The sequence below is a fragment of the Phodopus roborovskii genome, unplaced genomic scaffold (assembly GCF_943737965.1).
Source record: "Phodopus roborovskii unplaced genomic scaffold, PHOROB, whole genome shotgun sequence".
Taxonomy (NCBI): Eukaryota; Metazoa; Chordata; class Mammalia; order Rodentia; family Cricetidae; genus Phodopus; species Phodopus roborovskii.
In genome coordinates, this window is record NW_026126413.1 from 20,847,474 (window position 1) to 20,870,125 (window position 22,652).

General features: G+C 42.4%; 1 protein-coding gene across 6 annotated transcripts in view; it reads left to right on the forward strand.

Annotated features, from left to right (window-relative positions):
• Window positions 1-22,652, forward strand: part of Pde4d (phosphodiesterase 4D) — a 792,225-nt gene that overhangs the window by 590,785 nt on the left and 178,788 nt on the right. For all 6 annotated transcript variants that reach the window (XM_051182906.1, XM_051182907.1, XM_051182908.1 and 3 more), the window contains exon 2: window positions 16,182-16,373. In XM_051182906.1, the coding sequence (XP_051038863.1) occupies window positions 16,182-16,373 (192 nt within the window). The remainder of the gene's footprint in view (window positions 1-16,181; window positions 16,374-22,652) is intronic.

The window sequence follows — 22,652 nt, forward strand, 5'->3', positions numbered from 1 at the left end:
TGGCTTCTTCCTAGGGAAAAACAAAGAGCAGAACAAACCTGTTGTGATTTAATTTTTTTTTCCTCTTTACAAATTAAAATTTTAGTTCTAAATTTCACAGAACCCTAAGGATGAAAGAGCTACATTTTAAAATTTTTACAACATTTCGGTTACTGGAGGGGAAAAAAAATGAAGCAAAGATGATACAAAGTAAATTGCTTGCAAAGCCTCCAATTTGGACTTCCTGAGGTGGAGCCATCTGCTCACTCTGTAATTCTCAAGGCCTATTTTCAAAATTTGGCCAAAATGAAAATTTCGGAGGTCAGCACAATAGGAGCTCATGGTGCTGTGTGTGTGTCTCGTGTGTGTGTGTGTGTGTGTGTGTGTGTCTCATGTGTGTGTGTGTCTCGTGTGTGTGTGTGTCTCGTGTGTGTGTGTGTGTGTGTCTCATGTGTGTGTGTGTGTGTCTCGTGTGTGTGTGTGTTGTTGTTGTTGTTATCGTTGCTCATCTTAACTTTAAGAATATAAAAACTGACTGCAGTTATTTTTAAATTCCATGTGATGTATGGAAAAACAGAGTCTATATCCCAATCTGTATTTTCTTTTCTAGACTTTTTATTGATTGTGGATTTTACATCGTCCACGCTGATCCCATTCATCTCCCATCTCTTCACATCCACTCTCTGCCCTTGTAACCCCCCCAACAACAACATAAAATAATAAAATTTGAAGGCAAATAGAAAGCAAAAGCAATCAAGCGAGAGTCTTGGCACGGAAGCTGTAGTGGGACACAGTGAGTCAGTCACACACACCTTTCCTTGAAGTGGTCATTGCATTGAGCCACCGGTCTGGTTTGAGGCCTCTGGCTCCAGCTACACTATCAGTACTGGGCCCTCACCAGGGCTCCTCCTAGACATCCTGTCGTTGCCGTGTGTCACAGAGATTTTGCAGCTTTGGATCTGCAGGACTGACTGGCCCCTTCCCGTGGGTCAACTCATAGCCCTGTTTCTGGGCCTGGGTGGGAATTGGAAATACTCCACACTTTCAATAAACATGCTTGCAATTAGTTTATCACAAATCACCCAATCACTAGTGGTATTCATAGTGCATTAATAAATGTTGCATACATCTGGAGATTAAATACTACATACATGGTAGATATCTGTGCCGCAGACTGAGACTAAGTAGTACATATAGGGTGCTTAATTGTTCTGCACATGGAGCTTAATACTAAATACTTGATATATACCTGTGTTGCACATTGAAATAAGCACTACATATTTTATAGGCCAAAGATTACAATTATGGTGGCTATTAGGAAAGGCCCAAATGGGATTCTGGAATGCGCTTCTATAGCAGGAACAATCTTGGTGGATTAAAACCCCATGTTACATAGTTGGTTTTATTTACACTATACATATTTCTCCTTGTGCCACTTTGGATATCTCAATAAAAGAGAAAAAGTCTTTTTTTTTTTTAAGTGAGAAATTAAATGAGAGCCAAGGTTATGCAAAACCAAGTTCTACAGCAAAAAAGGAAAGGAAAACAATATACATATGATTGAATTCTGGACTTCTGAAGTAATCCAGAAAATACAAGTATCATCACAAAAAAAAAAAAAAAAAAAAAAAAAAAAGAAAGAAAGAAAGAAAGAAAGAAAGAAAAGCATCTCAGTAATTCAGTAATTCTCAGTATTTGAGAGAGGTCATGACATTAAATTGAAAGAAATTTTAATCGATAGAAGTAAACCTGGTGTGATTTTCTTGGAGCACACAACAGAATCAAAGCCCCAAGGCTCAGCTGGAGACATGACTTCTCCATTGGGCATGATTAAAGAGTACTCAAGGGTAATTAGGAAACGGAAATGCTACGATCCTCCCGCAGGACCTGGCAGGCTCATGGGATTTATGACCAGCTCTCCATACACTCCATCGTCTTGGAAGTGTAACGTGGTACCTTGGTGCCTAGGAGCGGAAGGAAGCACATGGCTGTTCACGTCTCGTTTCTGGCTCGAAGCCTAGTTGTCACGGTAGCTGATAAGTATCTGTAGAATGGACAGATGACTAGTTTCTGTGACTTTCATCATTTATGTGATCTTTATACCAGGAATATATTGGAGCTTAATGTTTAACACCATATTTGGCACCAATTGGAATAGCCTGTGAGACAGGACAGGAGACCCAAGTAATTTGTTTATCTTCCATTGGAGAGGTAGATTTGACTGTGGAGCTGACTGTGAGTTCTGACAAGGGATGCAACCTCTAGCATCTCTACTTTGAAGACCCAACTCAAGTCTGCTTCCTTGCAAAGGAACTAGACAATGAAGAGTGCTGGTGGTTTTGATTTGGATGAACTATGAAGTCCTTCTAGAATCCTTCTGTGGATTTACATAGAGAACTGTGCACATGCAGAATGCCATTGTTCTCTGGAATCAGATTCTGAACATGGCTAGCTAGCCTCTGACCCGCTGCTTCTGGGACCCCATAGCTCAAGCGGAACAGGAGACTAGATGCTAAGTGTGAATTAGTGACCCTGGTACTGTGTCTCATGCTTTGGCTTTAGGCTTGAGCTGCCACCTTGTGTCTGTGGTGATTACCATGGAGGCAGAGCTGAACTGGACTCACCTTCATCCTATAGAACATCCCAATTCATGTAATGTTAGCAAGCTTTTTTTTTCTCTCACCCATCATTCACTTCTTGGATGACAAGGGATCCTTTGATGATAGTAAGTGTTGGTGAAGAATCTCAGAAGAAATACAAGAAAACATAAGATGCAAAAAGGAAAGAGCTTGTTGGTTCCTCTGGGTCCTGGGATGCATTGCTAGGAAACAATTGAAAGTATAACGTACTTTCAGTCAGCACCACAGGTTTACTTTGGTATAAAGCCCTGTGTTGGATGTTGTTGCGCTAACAAACCCCAAGGACAAGCAATTTAAACAATAGGCTCACGTGGGTAACCTTGTATAGTAGAGCTTGGAAAGGCAGCTCTCTGCCTTGTTCTTCGACCAGCCACCAGGAATCCTCAGGCTCACCTCTCCACCGTCTGCGGTGCTGCTGCATATTCCACACCTACCCAGAAGGAGAAGGAGCACCCAGGCAAGCAGGGTCAGCCCGGAGCTAGCATGTCATAGTTCCCTTCACAGTCAGTCCCATGGCCACAAAATGGGAACATCTGTGCTGGGGAAGAAGCAGAGAATGGAATCTGGCAGACAACGGGCAGGATTTGCCACATTGATGGTCTAAATTACAGAGCTCTTTTCTGAGATCTTCTTACCTTTCATCGCAGTTGCATGCAAAACCGTCTCAAGGTTATGAAGTTTTGCATAACCCCTTAAAGTCAGTGCTAAAGGAGATTCCCACATCCTTTTCAACAGCCAACCAATGTCTTACAGCCTTAAACATGGTAACTATAATCCCCCCCGCATGACAGCCACAACACACTGAGGGGCCTTCTGCATATGCATGCGCGTTTTTCTGTTCTTTTCCCCATGGTGTGTTTTAAAATAAGTCCAGAGAAGAGCAGTTGTTTGAGAACAATATAAGACACTGTGCCCGTAAGTCCTCTACCCTGGTAGGAGTGGAGCAGTTGTCTCTAACCTAGGACAACCCTCTGAAACCCTTTCCTGTTCTCTTCTACGCAGAATGTGGAAAAGCCATGTGTCTGGATGGCTGAGGTTGGAAACTGAGTAATATCACTTCTCCAAAATAGATTTAATAGCAGGGCTGGGAACAGTTTCCTGACCTGTTTCGGGGAGAGTGCCGATCCAGACCAAACCATGGTGTATGAGTTTTCATATTCATTAGTGGAAAAAAATCAAACTCATATAGATTTAAAAGAAACTGTGCAATGACTATTATAATTTTGTTTTCAATATAATTTTACCTTGACTAATTTATCGAACCCATAATGTTTTATTGGTGAGGATTCTCGTGAAAGAGTCATCATTTAATAATTCTTAACCATTCAACCAAAGCTCTAGGAAAAATTAATTTGTGTAAGTTCAAATGGATCATAACCAGAGAAGTGTCTGAGAACCAAAAACCTAATTCCAAAGGAATACACTTGCAAGATGACTGTCATTCAAAATAATTAAAATGCCCTATTTGGTAATATCACCCAGATATTCCTCAGAAAGGGACAGTGATCATCACTAGAGAAACCCCTGGCAGAAGAATGACCTCGATCTAAAGAAACCTGTCGGTTCTCACTTAGGTGTTAGAGAAAACGGTGCTGTCCCATTTGGGCAGAGCCATTCCTTTCCTGCTGTGGATCTGTTTGTGTGGAGATGCAAAGACCAGGCCCCAGGCTCCTGCCTGGTGCTTTCCTTAGTTCCTGTCTGGTTCTAGAAGGAGATACTACATACTACAGATTTTTTGTGTAGTTTGATGAACTTAAGGGTTTGTTGTTGGTGGTGGTGGTGATGGTGGTGGTGGTGGTAATTATTTTCAGAGTGTGCTCTCAAAATTGTGTGGTCTTTATGTGCCACAAAATCTAGAAACCTCCTGATCGTGTGGCTCTTTACTGATCAGACATGAAGATATGCAAAATATTCCTGACTGAAATATTCTTTTAAGACTCCAACCTGTGACGTTCCCTTCCAGATCATTTCTTTAAGTGGCACGTTCAATCTCATTTCCTTAAACAAAGAGCCAATTCCTAACCAAACTTAAACAACAATGATGACCTCTATTTGAACAGAGAGCCATATAGATAACCACAGTGGATAGCCGGTAGACAGCAGTGCCGTATCTAAAGGAGTTTATAAATGCAAATTGGTTGTACTGAGCAAGTGCTGGGTACAAGGCACAGTTATAGGTGATGCTGATACACGAATAAAGAAAACAGATTCAAATGCCTGCACACGTGGAGCACACATCCAAATGGGAAGGAAACGATTGCGAATAAAAATCAGTTCATCAGAACACCGTGGAGAAACGGAGAGAGAAGGAAATGGCGAGGACTTAGAGACTAGGGTGGCGATTTTAGATAAGACAGTATGAGGCTTGCTCACCAGGAGTCAAATTCTCACTATGGTAAAACTGCACTATTAACTGGGGAAAACATTAGCAGGGTAGGGACTGCACAGGTGTACAAAGCCCCGAGGAAGAACATGCACACACTCCAGTGGGGAGGAAGACACAGAGGCTGCGAGGGCAGAGACCCCTCCCCCCTGGGAGCTGGCCTGGGTCCTTGCCTGTGGTCACCTGAGACCCCCCTCCCCCTGGGAGCTGGCCTGGGTCCTTGCCTGTGGTCACCCTAAGGACATGGGGGCTGCTGGCAAGTGAGGATTTTGCAGGGACCCGATTATCATCTTAGCAGGATTATTCATTCTGTCTGCAGCTTGACGAATAAGTGTGAAGGTGTGGGAAGAGGTGGGCGCATGCCACAGAGATATCTGTGTTCCCATGCAAACAATTTTAGTTTGTTCTACATTACAGAAAGAAAGAAGCGCAAAGCCAGACACATTCTCTCCCACCCCTCTGCCTGTTGGAGTCTGAGAACCCTGCTTGGGAAACATGGTAATGGAGAAAGCCTGATGATACCAGAGCAAGGAGAGGGGGAAACTGAGTCAGTCCTCACAGGACTCTCACGTACAGCCGGTCTGAAGAGCTGTGTCTTCCTGCAGCTACAGGCGGATAATGGGATGTGGGGAAAGGAATACATGGAGGGCCTTGTCAAGTTAGATCAGGGCCGGCCAACAAAGTCAGCAGTAGTGACTTCTGCTTGCTGTGATCAGCCTATGTGCTGGCTGAAGGTGTGTATAGTTATCCGGCTTGGTCAGTTGTAGGCAGCTAATGCAAATGCAGGCCTCTCTAACGTAGGCTTCCATATTTCCATTTCAGCACAGTAGTCTCATGTTAGGCTCATCTGAGAACCTTGCTTGTCCTTTTTCATTGCAGTAAAACAAAGACACACAGCTTGAAAACTATCCTCAAAGTGTTTAAACACGCACTCCGGTCTGGCTGCTATGGAACACATTAGATATCTAACATTTATTCACGTGGTGTAACTGATGCTCATGGTAACAGAAGAGTAATTTAGTTCAACATTTCCCCTTCCCCAAGTCCCCATGACCCCTTTGTACCTTCTTCTCCAGGTTTGGCTTGCTTAGATTTCTCTGTCACCGTGTAGTACTTGCCTTTCTGTGACTGACATATCTTACTATCTCAATCTTGTTCATTTGCATCCATGTCCTAGAATATGGCAGGCCTTTCTTCCTACTTGCTCAAGGCTCAGGAACAGTGCCCTGCACAGCTGGGTGTGGCATTCTTTCTTTGTTTAGGCACCACCTCCTCAGAGGACAGTCCGTGATGTCCACATCTTAGTTGCTGTTGCTGTGGTGAACACGGACATGAAGTTATCTCTTTGATGCGCTGATCTCCACACTTTTGGGTAAAGATTCAGAAATTGAATTGAATCGGTTTCTAACCTTAACGGGATGGTTTAGGCCATTTTTCACAGCAATCAGATCATTTTGTAATCCCACTAACAGTATAAAAGAGATGCTAATTTTGGTGCAACTTTGCAAGTGTGTGTGTGTGTGTGTGTGTGTGTGTGTGTATGAGTGAGTGTGTGTGAGTATATGTGTGTGTGAGTGATTGTGTTTGTGAGTGAATGTGATTGTGTGTGAGTGTGTGTGTGAGTGTGTATGTGTGAGTGTGTGTGAGTGTTTCAATTGTGCTAGCTAGTGTATTGCACTGGCTGTGATTTCATTAGTATTTTGCTGATTGTTGGCTGTTTACCTTCCTTAGAGAGATGTCTGCTTCTTTCGTTGGATGTTTTTAATTTGGAGACATGCTATCATTTTATTTATTTATTTATTTTGCTCGTACCATGCAGGAACTGTATATGTATTGTGGACATTAACCATTTATTAGAGATGTGGTTTGAAAATACTTCCATCCATGTGTCGGTTGCCATTTCATGCTTTTGGTTATTTCCTTTGCTGTGCAGAAGATTATTAGATGTGACTTGTTTGTCCCTGGCCACCTTGCTTATGCTTATCTGTGCATTAGAAGGCGTAGAATGTGTCTGTACTACCCACCGTAACCAACCTTTGTCTGCAATGCCCGCCAAAATTCCAAGGACAGTTTTCATAGAGGTGGGAAAGCAATCCTGAACTTCATATGGGACCAAAGGCCCTGGATAGCCAAAGCTGACTTAAAATAGTATTGTGTGTGTGGTGTGCTGTGAGTGTGGGTGCCCTCAGGTCTTACACAGCACTTTGTGGGGACTTATTAGATTAAGAGTCTAGTCCTGCAAACTCATTTACCTGCTGTCGCCCTTATAGCGGCCTTACCTTCAAGATCAGTCGTGTTGTAGATGACAGTTCCCAGGTGTGAATATTTGGTCCATCACACCGGTCTAATAAGTATCTCATAAAAATGGAATCTTGCAATATTATTTGAACAAAATACACAAGCTTATTTTCTCTTTTATGAAAGGTCAGTTGTCATCTTCATCTTCCATTCCTTTATTGATTTAGTTATGTGAGACTGTCACTGACAAGCCATGAATGACTGTTTCCTGAGAACACCTGATACTTTTGTGAGTCAACTATCAAATATCATTTCACTCATAAATAAGTATATATTGTCAGTGTCTGGCTTTTGCTCATGACAACCATATGTGACAACATAATAAAACTTACTTGTTTTTCCTGTCTGTATTGCTCTTTCTCTCTCTATGTGTGAATGTATGGGTATGTGTAAGAGTGTGTGTGTGTGAGTGTATGTGTGTGTGTAAAAGTGTGTGTGTGAGTGTGGATGAGTAAGAGTGTATGTTTGTTGAGTGTGTGTGTATAAGAGTGTATAGGAATGAGAGTGTGGGTGTGTGAGAGTGTATGGGAGTGAGTGTGTGTGTAAGAGTATAAAGGAGTGAGTGTGTGTGTAAGATTGTATAGGAGTGAGTGTGTGTGTAAGAGTGTATAGGAGTGAGTGTGTGTGTGTAAGAGTGCATAGGAGTGAGTGTGTGGGTGTGTAAGAGTATAAAGGAGTGAGTGTGTGTGTAAGATTGTATAGGAGTGAGTGTGTGTGTGTAAGATTGTATAGGAGTGAGTGTGTGGGTGTGTAAGAGTGTATGGGAGTGAGTGTGTGTGTAAGAGTGTATAGGAGTGAGTGTGTGGGTGTGAGTGTATAGGAGTGAGTGTGTGTGTAAGAGTATAGGAGTGTGGGTGTGTAAGAGTGTATAGGAGTGAGTGTGGGTGTGTAAGAGTGTATAGGAGTGTGTGGGTGTGTGAGAGTGTATAGGAGTGAGTGTGAGTGTGTGAGAGTGTGGTTTTCAGTGTGTGTGAGGTGGGAGTGTGTGGGTATGAGTATGTAAGAGTGTGTGGGTGTGAGAGTGTGTGTGTAAGAGTATGTGTTGGGTGTGGGTGTGAGTGTGTATGAGTGTGTAAAGTGTGTGGGTATGAGTATGTAAGTAAGAATGTATGAGTATGAGAGTGTGTGTTGAGTGTATGTATGTAAGAGTGTGTGTTAAGTGTGCTTGGGTGTGAATGTGTGTAAGAGTGCTGTGTGTAAGAATGTGCAGATGTGATGTGTGTAAGAGTGTGTGTGTATGAAAGTGTGTATGTATAAGTGTGTGTGTAAGTGTGTGTGTATGTATGTATGTAAGAGTGTGTGTGTATGTGTGTATGTATGTAAAAATGTGTGTGTGTGATATGTAGGACAACTCTGTGGCGTTAGTGCTCTCCTTTCCCCTTTATGTGGGTTCTAGGGGTAAAACTCAGAAGGCAACAGGTTCAGAATATTAAGTGCTTTACTGGCACATGGTGACATTTCATAGACATTTGGTTCCTTTTCTTAAGTGCCTACCCTCTGTGGAAACACACAAATAATGCAAACAGCCACAGTAACATTTCATCTAATAAGGTTGTGACATCCCTGAGTATCCTACTTACAACTGATGTTCATTTTTGTGTTGAAAAAGTATCACATGTGCATAGCACTACAAAAAATGCAGTTTTCTGTAGATGCTCTGTAAAACCTAGTTTCAGGACAGGCTCCAAAGCAATACAGAGAAACCCTGTCTTGAAAAAACAAAAACAAAAACAAAACAAATCAACAACAACAGCAAAAACCACTACAACAAAAAATATTAAAATAATTTTGTCAGGTGTTTTCTTTACTGTAGAGAAGCTATCTCGCAGAGAAATTTAGAGTGGACCCATATCATTGGTGTTCATAAGAAACAAATTTTGTATTCATATGATATTGGTAGAAATGAGTGAGATATTTGATATGAATAGAAAATTTTAATCACCATCCAGATGTCCTTATACCTGAGGGTTAGCCTTCCGTGACTTCCACAGTAGTGAAATACTAAATGGACCAATTGGACAGCCAGCGGCAAGAGATTCCATACCCCTGGGGCAATTAGGCACAGAAACTAAGAAACAAGGTAATTGCTTCCAGGCACACCCCATGTCTGCAGTTAGAGAGCTACATTGTTTCTATCCATTATATACAGTTCAGCCTTGCCAGAGTTGTTAGGACCTCTGCACCCTTGTATTTCCCAGCAGGAAACTGGTCTTTCTTCTTGGTGAAGAATATCTAAACAGTCCCCACCCCTTCCCTCCAAGGATGTCATCATGCCAGTATTATAGTGGGAGTGGAGGCTGTAGGAGCAAAACTCTTAGCATCTGACGCCACACTGATGGCCACGGCACGTTCCCCAATCTGTCCCTTATGCTCCTTCCTCCCTCATGTCTCTGTTTGGCTTCTTCTCAGAGTGTTGTGTGTAGACACAGAGAGTGACTCCTATAAAAACAATGATCTTGATAGATGATGTCAGTGGAAGATAAAGATTACAATGGCCGCTGCCTCTACTGGCCAATTACTAGCTGCCAGGCAATGCGGTAAAGGCTTCCTGAACAACTTCTCTCCTAATGCTCACAATAGCCCTAGAGTTGCCTGTTTTCTTCACCGGAAGGTGGGGTTTAAGGGGGAACTATGCCTGAGTCAAGAGGATCCTAAGGGCTAGAGTAAATGAAATGATCCATTTCCTCAGGAAAGAAGCAGGACCCTGGCTCAGGAGAGAGGCCACACGGTGGTCAAGAATCAAAATACTTGGCATCAGAACATGAGAGTCCACATTCAGGCCAAAAATGATGAGCAGTGAGCAGACACACAGTTACAAGACTAGTAGACAGGAAGCATGGGGGCAGTTGAGGCAGCTGGATGGCATTTAGGTAGACCTCTTTACCATCCATTGACTGCATTAAAATGAAACACTGGAGAGATCTGGGAGCAGTTCTGTTGGATGACCAGCGTGTCTGATTTCTGTCAATCTCTTGAGGAAGGAAAGCTCAGCAGGAAGAGATTGCCTGCCACATACAACCTTCATGGGCTCTGAATGCATCAGGCCAACAGGTCCTGACTCATACTGCCCCCTGTGAGGGACCAGTGCTGCTGTATCATCACTTTCCTGTAACCATCTGCTGGTGAAAGCCAGCTCCTACGAGATGTGTGCATGCCTGCACTGTGTTGGGGGAAGCAAATGCATGGGACATCATGGCCCCTCACTGTCTTCCAATGAGCTAAAACCTTCTGCAGACCTCCAAATAGTCCCTCAATTCCAAGGCAATCCCCAGGTTGTGCAAAGAAACCGTCGAAGTAATCTGTAGAAGAAACTGCTGTATACCCTAGTGTTGTGTTCAAAATTAGAAAAAGAAAAATGAGGATTTAGCAAATTCCAAATGTTAAGGTGCAGAATGAACTTTGGTGTGTGTGACCTATGAGTTATCAGGGTATCGCTTTCAAAGAGTTAATGCTGAAAGGACCATCCTAGTAAGGGTGCTAAGAAGTGTTCTGTTTTCTTACAGCCACAGGAGACTTTGAAATACAAACATAAACATAGTCCCAGTCTCTACAGTTGGACAGTTTGGGTTTAAAACAGACTTGTAAGAATAGCTCCAAACACATTGCTTATTTACAGGGGCACTTTCCTGGGCCGCGGGATTCCTTTTGGTTAAACAGGAAATATGGAGGCCCCTTCCAAGGGTGAAGATGTGATGAGATTCTGTGCACAAAGTCCTTCAAACTTTTCATTATCGTTGTCATCATTATAGCTGGATATGTTCCCTCTACTCCATTCTTTTGGCATTTTCCCGGGCTTCAGATAATGCTGTGCCTCGGGCTCCCCCTGACTGGCACTGAGTCCACAGAGAATTCACCAGGCCTGTGTGTGAACAGGAGGGTGCATAGGAAAGCCACTACCCGTCTCTTTGCTACCAACAACGGAATTAAGACCGTCTCCCCCACACCACGGTCTGGGTTTATTAATACTGAGGACTGTCTGTGAGGCCGTGATCCAAAACTGAGCGGCTCTCTGAAGCCACCTCTGTTAAAGAAGCCAATTTTCAGAAAGTTAAGCCAGTAGTGAGTGGTCTGATGCCCAGTCGATTTTCAATCCCACTGGTAAAACAGGGTGTGAGTTCTGTTTTGTTTACTGAACAAAGATGCCTCTGAAGGTGACCCCCTCCTTCCCACATTGGAAGGATTTGGGTAAGAAGCATTTCCTTAGGGAGGAGGTCCTTCCTGGTCCTCTGGTTCTTTGTTTTCCTCTCACATCTTTTCTACTCTTGTCATTGCAGAAACAACACATTTATTTTCACAAACCAAGCCGTACGGACGTAGGCAACCGAAAAGTAAACAGTGGCGGCCTGGGCTCCTGGGCGATAGCTGTTAAGGGAGCTCTGAGTCCTTCCCACAGCTGTCTGTTGCAAGCTGACGCTAACTTGGGCATGGCTTCCATTAGCCCACCCCAACTCCCTGTTGGTTGTATGATACAATGCTGCCACTTTTATGCCGTCATTGCTCCTCAGTGCCAGCCCACAGATGCTGCCCAGCACTGTGTCCTATTTGAGTCACATTTACCACCACCCTTTCTTGGTTCACCAGTGTCACTTCGTGTTGGCTGGGCATCCTCTGCCCCTGCCACCCTCAAGTCTGCCTGGACCTTTTACCGCTCCGTTCACGCAGACCCCTTTATATGTGTGTGTGTGTGTGTGTGTGTGTGTGTGTGTGTGTTGTCTCCTGACATATCTGATCGCCCAATTCATACAGTGCTATACGTTCTTATTTTTAGGCTATTTGTAGCCAATGCTTTATGCGTGGCCTTTATTTCACAACTGCCTCATGTTTTATTCCCTTACCGAGAATGTGATGCCTGGTTGAGAAGAGCTGCGATTCATATGTCTGTATTTACCCCAGTATTAATGTAAGGACAAAGACAAACTGCACTCTTCATTACACAAAATCTCTTTCTGTAAGGTCACTCACCACTCCCCGCATGAGTTAACGCTTTGAACTTGGCATTTTCAGTAATATTACTTTTTCTTGGTGTTGATTTTTGATTATTGAAACACTTACTATAATAGAAATCTAGCATGCAGATAACTTCAGACGAAATGCCCACCTCCCAACTCAAACTGTATTCTGAGAAAACGTGTGTTCCCAAACCTTGCCTGGCATAGCATGCGTTCAGTGACGTAGAGTTTTAGTGATGTCTTCCTGAGTATTTTTTTTTTTAAGTGAAAATCCAATAGCTCCATTTTGGTAGCAAATTTTTAGCCATGCATGCATGGATGGTATGTGTCTTTAGTCACAGCTGCTGTAGAGATGAAGGTTGGAAGGTCATTTGGTTGTAAGTTATAGACCAATATGATCACTCTTTGAAAAAGAAGGAAATGAATTAATTTAAAAGTAAAACTAACACAAATGTTTCTTAGATTGTTGTAATTTTAAGTAATATTTGTAAGCAGTTTCATAGATTTGAGGCACTCTTTTAGATAATATTTATGAGATTTTTGTGTCTTTAGTAATTTAGGCCTTAATAACTTTAAAATAGATTCTCCAAAGTTAAGACCATTATTGCCATCTAGTGGACAACATGTTATATTACAGCTACAAACAGCAAAGATCCTACTTATATCTCAGACCAGGCATTTGTTTTTTGTCCAATTGATACATGTTTTGATTTTTATAGATAGTATTATTGCAAAAATATTTTAAGATATCTGGTAATGTTTTTCAAAAAACTACGTAGGGTGTCTATATATGCTAAGATTTTTCCTAGTTGAAGTGAACAAAAATTGTATTTAAATTGTAAATCAATGATTGTTGGTGATTCAGTTAGCATTGCTCCAACAGAGGAAAAGCAAATCTAAAGCTGTACTCTCCTATCGCCTTTGTTGCTGATGAAGAATATGTAGAGTTCGCCTTCCTTCTGTTTCACTTAGCCCTAATGCCATTCCGCTGGATCATAAGGGGAAGCAAGCACAGACGCTCCACAGAGAATTTCCATCACGGGTCCCCTGTGACTATCTCCTTAAAGAGAAGCCTACCCCTGCCCCTCCCTAGTCTACTGAATGTGTGTTGAATAGCACTAAAAGGCCACTTTAATTACCCCTCCTCCATGGAAACGTCACAGGCATCTCCGCCTGACACCGGTAACCCTGCCTGAATTAATACTATTGTTTCTATGCTTTTAACCACAGTATAAATGTGATTAAAACTCATAATAAATGTTTAACAAATGCATATTGCATGAATAACATTCAAAAAGAACTTCCCCAAATTCCCCGATACCCCTCTTCAATGGTAAAAACACCCTGCCTTCCCGGCTTTCCTGGGGATAGCCCAGGGGCCTGCAAAGCGATGACCCTGCCCAGGTGAGTCAGAGGCCTCTCATTCAGTCTACAGCTACTGACACTTATTTGTGCCACATGAAATCCATGCAGTCTCTCAGGGAGGACTTTGGGGACAATAGATTATTAAATCGTAGCTTGGTGACTTTGGTCAATCAGCTTTTCTAGAAGCTGTCATCTTTGTGTACACAGTGAATGTTTAGATAACCCACCAGTGTCTTGACAGAACCACATAAATACATTTATAAGATGACACAATTGTAAGAAAATCTTAAGGGTCGGGGAGATGGCTCACTTGGTAAAACCCTTGCCACACAGGCGAGAGGCTCTAAGTTCGTAACTGCTTCATGCAAGTTAAAAGCCTGTCATGGGCTGCACGTGTCTCTAATTACATTTTCGGTATGGCAGCCCCCATTGTCAGTAAAGTAAGTGCAAGTTATGTGAGAGAATCTATCTCAAAAATAAGACTGAGAGCAATTGATGGAGACAGCATCAACCTTTGGCCTGCACACATGCACACATAGGCGAACATGTACATATACCACACGCACCACCGTGTACACACACAAAAGAATTTAAGCTGGGAAAGAGTTTCCTTGACTGAGCTACATTATAACTTTCTCCCTTTTCCTTTGGGCCTGAAGGTTGATTCTCATGATGCTCCATCAGAAATGTAAATGTGATCAATGATGCCCCCCCCCAGCTGCCTTACTTGGGACGCTCAGAAATAACATTGCATGTGAATAACCCCAAGAAAGACAATAAAAATGTTTTAAAATAGGGAGGCATACGTTGAATGTGTGTGTGTCTGTGTGGTATGCACATGAACGTGTTGAAATTTTACCCCCAGGGCATTGTGCACAGAGGCCAGCACTGTACCACTGAGCTCCACGTTCAGTCCTGGGTAAAGATTTCTAACGGGGGAATGTTGGTAACAATTTGATTTTAATTCATTTTTTGTATTCAGTGATTCGTTTTAACCACATATCCCCTGGCCTATCCCATACTGCCACTCTCTACTCTTCAAGAACACATAAGGGTTAAATTCAATGTTTGCTAATATTTCATTAGAAAAAGTTTGTCTGGGAAAGTTTAGCTGGGATATAAAGACTATCTCATTGAAAGCTGTTATACGTGGCTACTGTTTGTTGTCTGGCTTTAAAAATCTGTATTGAACTCAGTGCCTTCCATTCTTTCTATATTCACTCACCCCACTTAGGAAAGGGGTTTTGCTGTGGTTTGTTGTACTGATGGATATTGGATATAGGGCCTAATGTGTATCAGTCAAACATTCTACCATCCATCTATGCGTCTAGCTCCAGTAAAGGATATATATCATATGCATACATATATGTGTTCTTTGGGAATTTGGTATAACATGTTTTGATCATATTCACCCTCCCTTCCCCAACTTGTCCAAAATTCACCCCTTCTTCCTTTCCCACCCAACTTTGTATCTCCTCAAATGAAGGTCAATGCATTCTTCCCAAATATTCTTAGATAGTGTGGCTTTCCACTGGAGTATGGGGAACTTATTAGGGGCTATACTCTTAGAGCAAGCTGACCCTCACTCTCCCTGCAGCTAACAAATGACAATTGCTCGTGATTAGGACAGAGATTTTGTACCAAGTCCCCACTCCATTCTGGGTTTTGTCTATCTTGGACAACAGCTGTGGATTCACATTGTAGCTACATTGTTATAGTCAGAAAATATTTTCTTGTAGTCACCTACTACTATTGGCTCTTATAATCTTTTCACTATAATGGTCCTTGCTGTCTATGGTGGTCCTTGAGCCTTTGGAGGAGGAATACAGTATATATGCTCCATTTAGTGTTGGGCATTTTGGAGTCTCCTATTTTTTACCCCTTGGCCAGTGGTGAATCTCAGTGTCGATCACCATCTGTAGCAAATAAAAGGTCCTAGGTGGAAGTTGGGGAATGCATTAATCTATGGGCACAATGAGAGTTAATACTATATTCATTTAGCAACATCAGAGCATTCACTCTTTGGGTCTATGACCCGTCTAACTGTAGGTTCTTGACTGTAGGTTCTCTTTCTCCTAACTCCCTCTTCCCTCCTTCCCATGCTCCCAATTTGCTTCCGGAGATCTTGTCCCTTTCCCTTTCTCCAGGAGACCATGTAGCTAACAAATTAGACTTTAAACTAAAATCAATCAAAAGAGATGAAGATGATCATTTCTTATTCACCACAGGACTCTATCAAGATGAAGGCTCAATTCTGAACATCTATGCCCCAAATACAAAGGCACCAACATTTGTAAGAGAAACATCACTAAATAGCACACAAGTTGCACATAAAACCTCACACGCTTACAGCAGATTTCAACATCCCACTCTCAGCACTAGATAGGTCCACCAGACAGAAGCTTAACAAAGAAATGAAAGAACTAACAGAAGTTATGAACCAATTGGGTTTAACAGACATTTATAGAACATTCCATCCAAACACAAAAGAATATACCTCCTTCTCAGCACCGCGTGGAACCTTGTCTACACTCGACCACAATGTCATTGTTTTTGCTTTATTCACAGTTTCGATGTGGACAATGGCACATCAGCGGGACGGAGTCCCTTGGATCCCATGACAAGCCCAGGATCTGGGCTAATTCTCCAAGCAAACTTTGTGCACAGCCAACGCCGGGAATCCTTCTTGTATCGATCTGACAGCGATTATGACCTCTCTCCTAAGTCTATGTCCAGGAACTCCTCAATTGCCAGCGACATGTGAGTATAAGGGTGGGCGGAAAAGGCAAAAGAATGTAGAAAAACCCGAGCAAATACATCTCTGTATGCATGATGTCATAAAGGATGATTGCATCCTCCTCTGATGTAGAAAGTGAAGGAAAGTAGCCAAGCTGAAGATGAATAGTAGATTTGGCTTGGGTGAACTGTCACTCTTGATAAAGGGGAAAAACATTTTCTCAGAAAGTAGAATTAAACATTTAATAGAAAATCACCTTAAAACATCAGTTTATATTTATGTAAGATTTGTGTTTTAGAAACTCAACTGCATTGTATTTACTAATATGTTTTTTAAATGCCTTAAACTTGAATTGATAACCCCTATGATTTCAGGATGGACAGTGTCTTGACTACATCTTAATTGACATGTATACAGGCATTAAACTGGCAATATCTTTCAGGGGTTTTGGACAAATTGAATCAGATTTTTTAAAATAAATTGCTAGAGGCAATATTGTACTTGAGTTCATCTGAGACATGGCACAGATTAGAAATACATGAAAACTACCAGTTTTGTGGATAATAGGGGTTTATCCCTCAATTCTCTAGCCCATTTTATTTGTGCACTTACTATACTGTTGGATTTTCTACATTGAGGGAATGACTGATAGGTTCTGTCACACTCCATATGTGCATTGTCCTGTTTGGCAATGGATACAGTTAACCTCCTCTCTCTTCTGGATCTAAACATTTGCCTGCTATATGCAACATCTTCTCAGGACACTATCTCCAAACCTATTGACAGGTCATCATATAGGGTCCCTGTGGGTCTTGTGTTTTTCCTTGATACCTTAAATGATCACCAAGGCATTAGACCAAGCAACATCCCCAAATGGGCTTCTAGAAATGAAGATGTACTTTGCTCAGTTTGTAACCTTATATCTTGGTCCCTACTTTCCCCCAGCAGTCATGTTACTGATGACTATTCTTCCCAAATAACCTGCCTTTGCCTGTGGGCCTATGTCTGTGTTATCCTTATTCCTCTTCTGTGTGTTTGGGACATGCCCATCGGGTGTTTATTTATTCATTCAAACACAATGAGGGCATCCCTTGAGCTCTTAGTCTGTGGGGAAGGAAGGGCTGGTATTAAACCACCTGTAGTAAAATACGAATACCACCCTTGAGGTTTTACAAATACTGCATAAATGCAGAGCACGGGGCCAGGGAGAGCTCTCTGCCCAAAGGGAATGGGAAGGAAGTAACGGATGGGTTCAGGGAACAGTTTTACAAAGTTTGAAGTACAGAGGCTCTGGTACATTGAAGGCATGGCATTCCTCTGCATGCGAGAGAGGAAGAAGACTCGGAGTCCATGGGAGCCAAGAGCCCCTGAAGTTCGCAGCTAGGATTTGGCCTTGGTCATGTTTCCTTTGCATTGTATTTTTGTTATTATTGTTCTGTTTTGGAACGATTGGACAGTGAAGAGATAACAGGGAAGGGGTTCATATCAAATTTCACAGAAACAAAATCAGCCATGTGTGATGAAGCTCTAGATCCAGTGTAGAGGTTGGTTCAGATATAAGAGGCACAAGACATACAGAACTGTGTGTGTGTGTGGGGGGGAGGTGCTTGCACATGTGTGTGTGTATGCATGCATGTGTGTGTTTTCACATGTGTGTGTATGCGCATGCATGTGTGTGTGCTTGCATATGTATGGGGGTGTGTGTGCTGGTAAAGAAAAAAAAAACAGAGGGAGTGTGCCACAATTGTGAGTCTGACTGAGCAAATAAATGGCAGTATTTATTTGAGGAACAAGGGACCAGGAGTGGACAATATCATGCCAGACACTAGATAGTACATTCAGCTTTTATAGAATAATTATATGTATGTATGCATGCATGTATGTATGTATGTATGAAAAAACTTGACAGACGTTAGCAAGGGTAGAACAGCAATGAGAAATAACAGTCCACTGTCCTAGAAGAAAATTTTTTAAAAAGTCAGTTACCCTCTACAATTACTAGTGTCCGTATGTCATTTGAATGATGCGCCTTAGCAGGCAATGGCGTTAAAAGCCCGGTAGGCCGGGAGTGAACTGAAAGCGGTCCTCTAAGCCAGTGAATGCATACGTTTAGAAACCGTATGATGAGAAAGGGGGATGAGACGATTAAAGCTGACTAAAGAAGAAATAAATTCAAGAGAAAAAATTAAAATTAATAACTCTTGAGTTCAGTGAAGGGCGAGAAGCTAGAGACTACAAATCCAAGGGGGAGGGGATTACCGAAACAGGAGGTTTAATCGTTGCTATGGAATGGGCAGCCTGAAAGGAAAGGCCTCCCATCCCCAGGCCTGTGGGACACACCTGTGCTTTCAGCTACTCAGAGGCTGAGGTGGCATGGCGGTAAGTTCAGACGGTCTCAGCTATTAAAGGAGTGGAAATCAAGGGACCATCCTGGCAGCACAGGGAGACCCTGCCTCCAAGAAAAACATACAAATGGGGCTGGAGGTGTCACCCCTATTGGTAGAGTACCAGCCTAGCAGGATTAGGTGAGACTCAGATTTAAGTGCAGTGAGGAAAAGCTGCTAAGCTCATCAAACAGGAGAGCAACGCACCGGAGAGGTTAATAGATGACTACTCAATCCAAGAATGCCCATAGGTAGTCAGTGAAAGCCGTCCAGCAGAACTCCGTTAAGAGTGAAACAACAAAACAGACAGCTATCCTCTCCCAAGCATCGGAGAACACAGAGGAAGAGAGGTGGGAGGGATTTCAGAACCACAGGATAGAGAGGTGTGTGACCAGAAGACAAGAGGAGGTCTTGTAGACATGACATGATGGAGTCATCTCATTCATGGGCCCACTGCAGCTGTGGTTAAATGCATGAGGCCCACAGAAGATGGGGCCTGTCAACATTTCATCATGGGCAGGGGAGGAACCCTTCCTGAGGGCTATAGGCGATTAATTAGCAGGCAAGAAACCCGAAACTCAGTGAACCACACACACAAAGGAAATGCAAGTATGAGGAAGAATTGTTAAAAAGAAAGTAGGAGATGGAGGGGATGGGAATGGAGACTACTGAAATTTGGCATAAGAATGAAAGAAACTGTCAAGCAATTAAAAATATTAAGAAGGAAGGTCAGAGAATAAGGTAGTCAGTAACTGCACTCTGTTTTAATGGTTAAATGCTCTGCTCTTCTAAAAGTCTAGTGAAGCAATTTGGGGACACTAATGCATATGCTGTGTGTCTCATACCTCTCATTCAAGTGAGGAAAGACTAAATATGCACCTCCATTTTATGAAAAGCTGGTAATATTTCACATGTTAAGAAAGCCTTCATTTCCCAAACCCTGTACAAGAATGGTCTCATTGTACCCTGTACCAATTCAGAGTTCCTTTATCTTATCAGAGAACTCATGTACAAATGACAAATTGAATCAGACTATGATGCAACTCTGTATATTGTTGAAAAATAATGCCTTGATGTGCTCAGCTTTCTGGATCCCTCTTCATATTTCCCTGGGAGAAATGAGCTAGCTGTTCCTTTCATGCTTGCTGAGAAACAAGATAAACAAAATAATTATGACTTCATATTTAATTTAATACAGCATCTATCTTCCACACATACATGACTAGGCTTTGCCTTTATTTGATAGTTTATGTGGCCACGTGTAACCCTCAAATCTCTTTCAGTACTTTATGTTGATGCTGTAAAGATTGTTCAATGTCCACAGTTCAACTGTGCTTTATAGAGAATGATATCATTAAAATCTAGTTTGCAGGCTTAATGATTCTGTATATGTTGTTCTTATCTAGTTTTCCAACAGATAAAATCCCTTAGTGTCAATGAGAGTGTGCTATTATTTGTTTGACTGAAATGTTTTAGAAAAACCAAATTCTCTATAAGTTTGGGTATATTTGTTTAATTAATTAGGAACTGAGAAGAAAGAAAATAATCACTTCCTGATGAGATGACATCCTCTTATCATCTGCAAATAAATATTAATAAGTAGCTGAGACACAGAAATTGTGTGTGGCTATTACACTTCATTTTCCTGAGTATTTTCATACCTGCGGTCACATTTGACACTTCAGTTCTTTCAATAGAGATACTGATATGTTATTTGTGGATAGGAGATACAAATTCAGAATTGCTCATCTTTTCAAAATACAGTAACAGTTTTGATCATTCACAAAGGACATTATTTTGATGATACCATTGTGAACAGTATTTGTGAGTAGACAAACAAAACTCATTGGACCAACAGAATTGCTGTGACATGCTATAAAAAGTTGGTGAAAACTAAACTGACAAATCTTGTAGTGCATAAAAACCGATAAAGTAGCCATGCATCTGACTCGGAAAATATATGCATTTATGTAGGATTAAATGAAGTTCAGAACCCATAAATATTCACTTATTTATGATAGACAATTGCCGGGAGCTTCTGCTACATTTATTACACACAAATGCCACAACATGCTTGTAATGTGAGCATAAGTCCCTAAGTTTAGTTCCCGGCACCCACGTGAAAATTGGATGTAACAGTAACACACACCTGTAATTCCAGAGTTTGGGATGTTGAGAAAGGAAATTTCCCGGAGGTCAGCAGTCAGTCTGGTACACAGTCTATCAAGAGGCAGAGATCATGGCTGCAGAGTAAGGTGAAGAAGCAACTGAAGGAGACACTCCCTGTCCATGTCTGTCTGACCTCACACATGTGTGTACACAGGTGCACATGCCTGCCTATCCACAGGTACACACACCTAAAAGTAAACACACACACACACACCACACACAAAGCACAGCGGTGTTGGCCTGATCATAGTAAGAAAATAAATATAGAGAAAGCAGGTGTGAGCCACACTTAATAGTAAAACATTTAAATAACTGTAGACGCAACCAGAAAAATGAAGGCCGCAGTGACATGGAGAAACATGAGACTGGCATAATAAACAGGTAATTCCATGTTTCTCAGAGGTTTTCAAAATAAATTTAAAATTACTATAGCATCGCAGTAGCAGCAAGTTCCGGGGTTATCCATTACCCAAAGAGCTAAGGTTGTCTGCTTTTGAAACCGTGAGAAGATGCGATATATTGCGAAGATTAATAGGAAAATGAGCGACCACAAGAGGTGTACTTATTACTTTTTTCATTGCTGTGGCAAAACACCATCCACCCCCTGCCCCCACCCCTACAAAAGCAGTTTAAGGGAGGGGACTGCATTCTCCTCACAGTTTTCAGAGTGCTCTCCATCATGTCGGAGAAAGTACGGCAGTAAGACTGCCTCCTGCATGCTGGCTGATGGAGCTTGTCTTTAATCCCAGCACTTGGCGCTGAGGAGGCAGAGGCAGGCAGATATCTGTGAGTTCAAGACCAGCCTCGCCTACAGAGCTACACAGAGAAACCCTGTCTTGAAAAACAAAGAGAGTGCCCCCTGCTGTAGTGGGAGGGTATGGGAAGCCTGTAGGGTCTTCTTCCTTGTCAGGGAGCAAAGACGGGGTGACTGCTGATGTTCCTATTGCTTTCCCTGCTTTATTCAGTCTAGGACTTGAGGCTCTTGGAGGTGGAACTCACAGTGAGGATGGGTCTTCCCACCTCAGTGAGCCCCCCTGGAGATGTCCTCACAGACGTGCTCAGAGAATCGTGCCCTAAGTGATTCTAGATCCCATCCAACTGGACAACAAGATTAATCACCACACAAGACAAGGAGCACTTAATCATCCAACTATAACCCCTGACTGTAAGCTACCTCTCAAACCAGTTAGAGTAATGCTCCTTCCCCCTTGGTGCAGTGGTCCACGAGGGTGGAAGGGGCGGAAGCCAGGAACGGCTGTGGGTACGATGGAGACAGCCCTCTGGGAGATGACTGGTTAATCAGCTCAGCTTTATTCCACGGTATAGAAAATATATAAGATTGGGAGCCTGGGGACAAACCCTAATTTGCATTAAGAGACTCACTCCTATCATAAGGCTTGGGTACAGCAGCAGGGTCCTATAGCAGAGATCCTAGTACAAGTCTTAGTTACCAGATTACAGCAGGGGAAGCCTCTAGCAGGGAGCTGTCACACTGAAGATAAACCAGGCACCCAGGCTTAGAGACAGCTTTCAGATAAGGTCAGTCCAACGGGCCCAGGGATATTCTCCAGATAAGGGAAGGTAGACAGCAGGAAGTCTCTTTGTGAAGGGAGTTCCCATATCAGCCAGCTTCGGAAAAAGCTTCCGGGCTGTGATAAACTGTGACCTCTGACCAGCAACGCCTTTCAACAGATTAAAATGAATATACTTGGATAACTGGATCTCTTTTCCCACCCTCTTCTAAATAGA